Source organism: Coenobita brevimanus, chromosome 61 (genome assembly GCF_032717465.1).
Source record: "Coenobita brevimanus isolate Jiangsu-jjx chromosome 61, ASM3271746v2, whole genome shotgun sequence".
Lineage (NCBI taxonomy): Eukaryota > Metazoa > Arthropoda > Malacostraca > Decapoda > Coenobitidae > Coenobita > Coenobita brevimanus.
Genome location: NC_137014.1, coordinates 14,607,976 through 14,617,760, shown reverse-complemented (window position 1 = coordinate 14,617,760; position 9,785 = coordinate 14,607,976). Strand labels below are relative to the sequence as shown.

Here is a 9,785-nt window from a genome sequence, read left to right as displayed (position 1 = left end):
GTGGATTGTTACAAATGGAAGAAGGAGCAAGAACAGAACTGCAAGGAAACCTACGATTGCAACAAAAGGGTGTTGGACATGTGATGAGGTGGGACACTTCCGTTTTGATTGTCTAAAGGAGAAAGACAATAAGAAGAAAGCTGCAGAAGAAGACGTGAAAGAAGTGGGAAAACTAGTGAAGGCTGATGTTCACGGGCAACAACAACCCGCTTTTTCCCAACTGGCCCAACCACCAAGAAAAATGCAAGAGAACTGCAATTGACAGTGTGTGAGTAGACAGGCGAATAGACGGCAAGCAGTGTGGTAGAAATGGAAATCTTAACAAGAAATGCCACCGTACTGCAGTGACAGGGCTAGTGTCAGCTGAGGAAGATCTGAAGAGGAGCAGATGGAGGATACAGATTTACAACCAATGCTAGAGTGGCTGCACTCTTAGGAAAGGGTTTCCAGATTCAGCCCTGCGAGTAAGAGCTACTGGAGTCAGTGGGTCCTTCTTCGTTTGAACAATAGTCTCCTGGAGCATCAATGGAAGACACCCCGATGGCCTCTGCAAGTATTTGCAACTGGCAGTTCCTAAGCAAATGAGGTCTGAGGACATAGAAGAGTCTCATAACCATATGACTAGTGAGCATCTGCGAGTGAAGATAGCTTTAAGTTGGCTATGACATAGGTTCTACTAGACTGGCATGCATCAGGATGTTGAAGAGTGGTGTCCGACCTGTTATGTATGCTGTGCCAAGAAGGGACCCAAGAAACGTAGTTGCGCCCCTCTTCAGATGTGCCAGGTGGGTGCACCAATGGAAATAGTCACAGTGGACATTGCTGGACTTCTGCAACTCACTGCAAGAGGAAACCGGTATGTATGTGTTGTCACGGACTGCTTCATAGAGTGGCCAGAAGCCTATCGCATCACCAATCAAGAAGCCACAACTGTTGCTGTGGTGTTGGATGACCAATTTTTCGTTGTTTTGGGATGCCATAAGAACTACATACAGACCAGGGTAGAAACTTCGAGTCTGCTGTGTTCCATAAGTGTTGTAAGTTACACTACTAGGAATCAAGAAGACCAGGCTGACTCCAGTAAGGCCACAGCCAAATGGGTTAGAGGAGAAATTCAACTAGATCTTGGGACAAGAACTGGGCAAGAAATTACCTGCGATGCTGATGGCATATTGTCTGCATCCCACAAGTCTACCGGCTATACCCCTGCAAAACTGATACTAGGCCACGAGTTATGATTGCCAGTTGATCTGCTAATGGAAAGACCACCTGGTGAAGAGCGGCCTATCGACACCTTAGCTATGTGAAGCATCTTCAGGAAAGACTGGCTGAGGTACATCATCAAGTCCGAGAAGCTCTTAAGTTTTAAGGCGAAATGATGAAGCACAAGTTTGATGCCAAGGCATGTGAGGTAAGCCTCCAGGATGGTGACAGAGTTTGGCTATACAATCATCAGTGGAAGAATGGATACTCACCAATGCTGCAGAGCCCGTGAAATGGCCCCTACACTGTGATGGACCGCCTCCCACATGTATCATACTGGATTCGGGGTGGCAGGAAGTCTCGCCCAAAGGTGGTACACGTAAATCGTCTGTGGCAATACCATGGGCTGGGCAAGGACAGTACAGCTGAGACGTCTCTGAGGAATCGTGCACGCCTGTAGCTGATGAAAATGAGGAGGACCAAGGAGTTGAAGCATGAGAGGATGGTGACACTTTGTCTAGGGAAATAATGAACCAGGAAGAGGACCAAGTTATTCCAGGAAGAGTGGACTGTGTGGAGGAGCTGGGACGTCATCAGAAGCGACATAAAGAACCTGAGTTGAAGGATTATTTTGTGTATAATTAGATGTTTTTTAGGGATAAATGATTATGTTTGTAAGTCTTGTGTAGCTTTGTCGGGACGAGAAAGGACCTGGGAAGGGATAGTGTTAAAAAGTTGGATTCCTACAGTAGTTAGGTATTGCTGGAGAATTCCCCACGATTCTCGCATTTTTTTCCAATACGAATCAGAGTTGCCAGATAGCCTGCTGCTGTGAGTGGAGGACCTTTGTAAAGTTATGCATTCATTCTTATTCTCTTTTTATTTTATATTACCTTATTTAGCTGATTGCTAAATTATGTAATTTAATTTCAGTTTGTATGCTTAAGAATTTAGACTGCTGCATGATGTAAGGAAACTCTGGAATATTCTGAATGTCTCTGATTTGGTAATTATTATTGCTAGGAGCAGGTACCAGCACGTCCTAGAATGCTGGAGAAGCAAGGGGGTTACAAGAGGATGGGGGAGAAAATAGAGGAGCTTCAGTTTAGTTTTATTTTCTTATGCAAGGAAGAAGGAGCCAAAGGCCAGTGGGCTGCAAATTACTCCTTTCAAGAAAAAAAAAAAAAAAAGACAGCTAAGAGCCAAATTAATGATCCATTCATTTTGAGTTGCCTGGACACATTGCAAAGACTGGAGATCGTACGAAGTAGGAAAAGCAGACAGAGGGAGAAAGTTCCAGAGTTGACTTGTTGAAATACATGAAAGACTGAGAGTAGAGGTTAACTCCTGCATTAGAGAGTTGGACAGAAAGGGGATGAGAGTTTTTAGCTGAACGGGTGCTATGTTCCCACTGTAGTGGTGGAGTGATGCAAGCAGACAGTTCAGAGGAGCAGTGACCATTGAAGTACCGACAGAAAAAAGATAGAGATGCAACAGTGCAGGAAAGAGACGGAGGTTGAAGGGAGCGAGTAAGAGGAGGAGGGTAACTGAAACGAAAAACCATTGACTCCACCCTGTTGAGGAAAGCTGTGTGTTGGGAGCCTAACCACACATGAGAGTTGTACTCTACACAGGGGCGAATAGAACTAGTGTATAAAGTAAACAACTAGGCAGGGGTAAAGAAGGGAAGTAGTAGGCTTAGCACACCCAATGTCTTGGAAGCAGATTCTACAAGAGATGTAATATGTTCTTTCCAAGATAAATCCCGAGAGAATGAAACCCCAAGTATGTTTAAAGATGATGCAGGATTGAGCTGGCAATTGTTAAAAATTATTGGGTATTCCCGTGGAAGATTTTGTCAGGTTGATAGATGTAAGATGTGAGTTTTGGATGCATTAACCCGCCGCGTCCCGGAGACGTGAATTCACGTCCTCACATGATTTGCACTCATATCCCGGAGACGTGAATTAACGTGACAACATTGCAAGGTCCCTAATTTGCACAATTTTCAATTTTCGCGAGTGATTTCACGAGTGATTTTTGGCACGTATACACGGGACACCTTCCTCTATTCCTCTACAAGATGCCAAGCAGGGACAATGCCTTACACAGCATAACCTCTCCCCCCCCCCTGCACGCCATTGTCTCGGCAATTCACCTGTTACCAGCGATCTGGCCAATAAAGACATTCAGGGCCAGAGTGATTCCCCAATCGATGACAATGTGGAGGACAAAGTTTACATAGCATTAGAGGAAGAAACAGTCAGAAATGATGATCAGGTAATGTGGGAAAAAAAAGGTCATGAATGGTGATGAGTTAGTGAGTGAAACAAAGCTTATAATGCCTATATTACTGTTTGAAAACCAATATACTCTTGTACTACATATAAATTCGTACCAAGTAAATAAATAAATACTGTTTATGAGTGGATAAAATAGTTACCCTCCCATAGAGCTCGTTTTCTTTGGTGCCAGCCTGTTAGAAAACCCAGTCAGGTAAGGAGGTACTCGTACGTAGATCGAGTATTTTAAACCTCAGATGAGCGATTTCTTTATGAATTTTCGATGTTTCTCACCAAAAACGGATGTTTGAACAAAAAAAAAAAAAAAAAAGGTCCAAAAATGTCGGGACTGGGGCATACCACTGCCTAGAAAACGTCGGGATGGGGCGGGTTAAAAACAACAAGGTTATTTTTACCCCAATCAGAAATATGAGCCAAGTCAGATACTAGGCGTGCCATAGTCTCATCCCTTGTTTGTTGAAGTAACTGCTGAGATGGATGCTGCGGGAAGAATGGAAAGGTGAAGAGTGGAATCATCAGTTTATGAGTGGATAGGGTTAGATGTATAGCATAGGTCATTGATGAATAAAAGGAAGAAGTTGGAGATAGGACAGAGCCCTGAGGAACTCCATTATTGATAGCTCTAGGAGGGGTATGGTGGCCATCAACAACAGCCACTACAGAACGACCAGAAAGGAAGCTAAAGATGAAGGCACAGATAGAAGGATAGAAACCGTAAGAGGGCAGTTTGGAAATTAAAGATTTGTGCCAGACTCGATCAAAAGCCTTTGAGGTGTTAGGTGCAATGGCAAAGCTTTCGTCATAGTCCCAAAAGATAGATGACCAGGAGTCTGAAAAGTAGGTGAGAAGATCACCAGCGGAGCACCCGTGGCAGAACCCATACTGACGATCAGTAAGAAGGTTGTAATAGGAAAGATTTTTTTTTTTTTTTTTTTTTTTTTTTTTGGTTAAGAATAGACCCAAAAACTTATGAAATACAGGATGTTAAAGCAATTGGGCGATAGTTAGAGGGCTGGGAATGGTCACCATTCGTTGGGACAGGTTCAGTGAGTGGAAACTTCCAGCAAGAAGGAAAGGTGCAAGTTGATAGGCAAAGGCAAAAGAGTTTACCTGGGCAGGGTGTAAGCACAGAAGCACAGTTCTTGAGGACAACAGGAGGGACCCCATCAGACTCACATGCCTTGTTAGTACTGAGGCCAGTGATGGCAGAAAATACATCAACTGAAGACATTTTAACGTCAGCTTGAAGGAAGTCAGAGGGGGGAAGAGATGGCAGGACGGCACCAGAATCATTTAAGGTGAAATTGGAGGAGAAAGTCTGAGCGTAGATATCTGTTTTATCGGTAAAAGAAGTAGCTACCGAGCCATCAGAGTAGAAAAGAGGAGGGAATGATCATGAGGGAAAGTTGTTAGAAAGATTTTTGGCAAGGTGCGAGAAGGAGCAGGAAGAATTCGAGTGGGAGAGTTCAGAGCATTTAGTATAGATGAAATTATTTTTAGCAGAACAAAGAGCAGACTTAGCATGATTCCGGACAGAAACATAAGAAAGATGAGATTCAGGAGCTGGTGGCTCTGGTACCTTTTGTGAGCTTTTTCCTTCTTGTGGATAGCATTAGAACAAGCGTGATTAAACCAAATTTTTTTTTTTTTTTTTTTGCATTAGCCACAGGATATGAGGAAGAAATGTGTGCTTCTGTCCCCGAGAGAATAACCTCTATTATGTGTAAGGCACATTCAGATGGCTCTTGGCCATGGAAGCAATAATCATTCCAGGGAAAATCAAAGAAGTACTGCCTGAGGTCCTCCCAATCAGCAGCTCCAAAGTGCCACAACTGACATTTCTTTGGAGGATCCATAGTCCGCACTGGAATGATAGGACAGGTTAACCCGCCATGTCCCAGCAGATTTGTCACAAATGACCTCTCCCAATCCCAGCAGATTATCAAAAAATTTGGGGGGGCTATAACCTTTGCTTTTTATAAGAAACATCGAAAATTCAGAGAGAAATTGCTCTCCTGAGCTTAGAAGTGGTCTAAACAGGTGACCTTCCCCTTACCTGGTACCGTCTTGGATCGAGCCACGCTCCAGAGAAGACATTTTCTTTGTGAGGGATAATTATTTCAAACAAAGAGAGAAACCTGTACTGTACACAGGAAAAATCATCCAATATATTACCAATATGCCGCGAATCGAACCTGGGACTCTCAGGTGAGAGCCAGGCATCATACTACTACACCGCGACCAGGTTAAGGTTAACTCACATTGTCACAATCTTGCAACCAATGTCCCTCCGCCCCCACTGTGGGCACTCAGGCAAGTAGATGCTTTTAATCTATCCCAAGCACTTATGGCAAGTCAGAGTGAAGAGAGAAACCTGTACTGTACACAGGAAAAATCATCCAATATAATACCAATATGCCTGGAATGTGAGCTAACTTTTACCTGGTCATGATGTACTGGTATGCTGCCTGGCTCTCACCTGAGAGTCCCGGGTTCGATTCCCAGCATATTGGTAATATATTGGATTTTTCCTGTGTACAGTCCAGGTTTCTCTCTTCATTCTGACTTGCCGTAAGTGCTTGGGATAGATTAAAAGCATCTACTTGCCCGAGTGCCAGGGGGTTAACTCAACCTCTCTAGGCCCACAGTGGGGGTGGAGGGACATTGGTTGCAAGATTGTGAAAATGTGAGTTAACTTTTACATGGTCGTGGTGTAGTAGTATGCTGCCTGGCTCTCACCTGAGAGTCCTGGGTTCGATTCTCTGCATATTGGTGATATATTAGATGGAGGATATTTCAAACGACTCAGAATAGGTATATATTTATGTATTTGGTACGAATTTATATGTGGTACAAGAGTATAATGGTTTTCACCCAGTAATATAGGTGATATAAGCGTTCTTTCACTCACCAAAAACATCAACATACCGCAGCTTTTTTGGTGACGTTACCTGCTCATCACTTCTGATCACTTCTTCCTCTAATGCTACATAAACTTTACCCTCCACATTGCCATCGATTGGGAAATCACCCTCGCCTTGAATTTTGTAGCATGGTGCGACATGTCTTTACTGGCCAGGTCACTGGTAACAGGTGAGTTGCCGAGACAATGGTGTGCTGGGGGGGGGGAGGTCATGCAGGTTAAGGTATTGTCCCCACCTGGCCTCGGGTAGAGGAAGGTGTCCCGCGTATACGTACCAAAAATCACACGCGAAGTTTGAAAAATGTGCAAATGACAGACCTTGCAATTGCAGCGCATTTATAAACGTTAACGGGAGCCACAGTGACAAAACAATTCAGGCGCGTATGTACGTCAACGAGATGCAGTGGGTTAATTAAGAAGATAAGGCTGTAATCAGAGGAGCCCAACAGAGAGGACAGATTTACAGCATAAGCTGAAGGTTTAGTTGTAAGGAAGAGTCCAAGTACAGTATGTTCAATCTCTCTCCAAGGAGGTCAGGGATACAGGTAAGTGCAGTATAAGTTGCCCCAGGTCATTGAGGATAGAAAAGATCTAGGCTTGTTCACCAGGTGGATCAGTGAATAGAAAGGATAGCCAAAGATGGAGGTGAGCATTGAAATCTCCTAGAATGGAGATTTCAGAAAAAGGAGAAATGGATAGGACTTGTGGCCTTGTGAAGTTAGCATAGCTGTGGAGTTGTGAAGCAGACAGTGTAATTACTTGGTAAAATAAAGACAACAAACACGAGAAACCTGTGTTATTACGCTCGAGTTGGTCTTGTGTAAGAGTCCGCTGATGTACACCAAAAGGCTGACCCTACGAAGTATGATTCATTGGGTGACGTTCCTCCTATACTGAACTACTGCTGTTGGAGCCTGTGGTAGCATGAGACATGGACGTAACAATATATATCTATATCTATCTATCTATCCATCTATCTTCTATCTATCTATATATATATATATATATATATATATATATATATATATATATACACACACGAGGTGCTACCCAAAAGTTCCAGTAATTTGAACAGAGAGAGCCAACCATCTGCAGTTTTGCCTTTTGCCACTAGGTGGAGTCAGCAGCAGCCCTTGTGCATCAGTGTGGCCCCGGCCGTGTCTGCGAGTGGACGTGTTGTTGAGCTACGCTTACTATTGTGATGTGGTGTGTAGGTGGTTTGACGGTTTTGCAATGGCACAGCAATGTCAAGTCGATGTTGATCATTTTCTTCAATATCCAAGGGATTGTTCACAAGGAATAGGAGCCCCCATAAACTGGAAAAAGATGCCACCACTCACCAGATTACTTAAGGTAAAGTGCAAAAGTGGGGTCAACTTGAATTACCCTCTGTTATACATTTTTTGTTACTTAACTGAAAATAGGATATAATACTAGAGAAAAAAATCGCTTCGTTTTCAAAATATAATAGAAACAGAAGGATGCGTCCATCTCAATTTAGGGACAGTCTACATGCGAATATTGTGTTACATGAGTATTGATCACCGTCATGTTCTTAGGTGGTGAATGTACATCTGTAAGGAAAAATGGTAAATGAATATAATGATAATGTATCTTATATAACAAATGAAGGAAATATGGTACTTAACCCCTACACCGCAGGGTTGTTTTTGCGCTCCTTGCGCATCCCGCGAGGATATTCACACTCCGACTGACTTTTTAAAAATATTTGCCAAAAAAAAATTATTAGTCCTAGAATATTATAATTTTATGTGCAAATGGCACATACCTTTAGCTTTCTTCTGGGATGTTTGTTGAGCCTTCAACGAGTACCGTAGGACTTGTGGAGACTTCTGAAGTTGGGTAACGAATTCTCCACTTTACACTTCCCGACACCCCGTAATACGATTACCACAGCCTGATATTATCACTAGAAACACTATTCTATGATTTTCAAGTAGTTTGGAATCCATACACAAAAAAAAAAAAAAACACTGTGAAAGCAATGAAAATTACGAGTGCATACAAGCTTCCCACTTGCGCTCGTTCCCCGCTGGTATTCTGTCATTTATTATTCATAAACACACTCACACTTTATATTCCTATTACTTTATTACACTTATATATATATATATATATATATATATATATATATATATATATATACACAGTATTTATGCATAAGGTTTTTCAGTAATAGTTTATTTTCACTCCAGGCACTAACTTTCTCGTTCAGTAAACTAGCATAGAGAGCAAAGCTTTCACTATCATTACTCCAAGTATTTGTACTCATATTCTAATATTAGTAATTATTTACATTTCTATTTTATTTACACTATGTGATACACTGTCACTTCCAGTAAATAAAGGCTCCTTTCCCTTGGAGCCGGGATGAACTTGGGACACTGAAGCAGTCTTAGTTTATCACCATTTCCTCCACTGGCTCATCACACAATTCACCAGAAAGATTGTAGTCACTGTCCATCATTATCATGGATAAATTAGCCAGTTCCGCTCCATAGGAGAGTCATTTAGTCCTTTACCCCTTCCCACACAAGGTTTAGTACGGGCAGAGGTCACAGGGCCCTCTAGAAGCGGTGGAAATGGAGGGGTGCGAATGCTACGTGCTTTCATCTCAAGAGACAACACTGAACTAAATGATGAGGCGGATATGGGGCCGCCAAGGGTTGACAACGTCAGCGAGGTGACAGCTGCTAATTTATATGCTGTGAAATGATTGGCAGGAAATTAGATAGTTCCAGGTGAATGTAAGTATCACTTAGGCTTCTCCCTTCCTTTCTTATATATATTTTTATTATTAGAATAGATTATACGGCATATTTCAAGGGGAAATTACCAGGGAAAATTAGCAAACAAGTGCACGTGGGGTGTTGCCAGGTGATAATTAGCCAATTCCAGATGTATGGCACTATCAGTTACCTTTTTTTTTTTTTTTTGGTATATACTATTTTGTATAAGAATAGGGCATAGGGCTTATTTCAATGGATGAAATCAGTGGAAAATTCCAGGGAAGATTTGCTTAGCACAGCACAGCTGGGCAGGCGAGAGGAGAGGATAATGGAGAGGAGGTAGGGAGGGGAGTCAAGAACGGGGATAAATGGCTATATTGACAACAATGGATGGGAGTACAGATGACATTAGCAGTGCTGACTATTGTTGGACACTGGCAGTACTGATAGATGATACAAGTGATAGATGATACAAGCCACCACTTGAAAGCCCGGGATAATTCAAAATAACACAGAATCGCAAAAGTGATGCCCCGTGGTATGATCCATTGCACACAAGCATCACAAAAGTGATGCCCCGTGGTTAAGGGGTTAAACAATCGAAGA

General features: G+C 42.5%; 1 protein-coding gene across 1 annotated transcript; it reads left to right on the top strand.

Annotated features, from left to right (window-relative positions):
* The first annotated feature begins 686 nt into the window (after positions 1-686).
* On the top strand, positions 687-1,238 carry LOC145403697 (uncharacterized). Its single transcript, XM_080275385.1, has one exon. The coding sequence runs from the start codon at positions 687-689 to the stop codon at positions 1,236-1,238; it is 552 nt and encodes a 183-aa protein (XP_080131511.1).
* Positions 1,239-9,785: the final 8,547 nt, after the last annotated feature.

Bases quoted from the DNA above. Each gene is read 5' to 3' on its own strand.
- LOC145403697 (XM_080275385.1), top strand. From the start codon at position 687: ATGCATCAGGATGTTGAAGAGTGGTGTCCGACCTGTTATGTATGCTGT.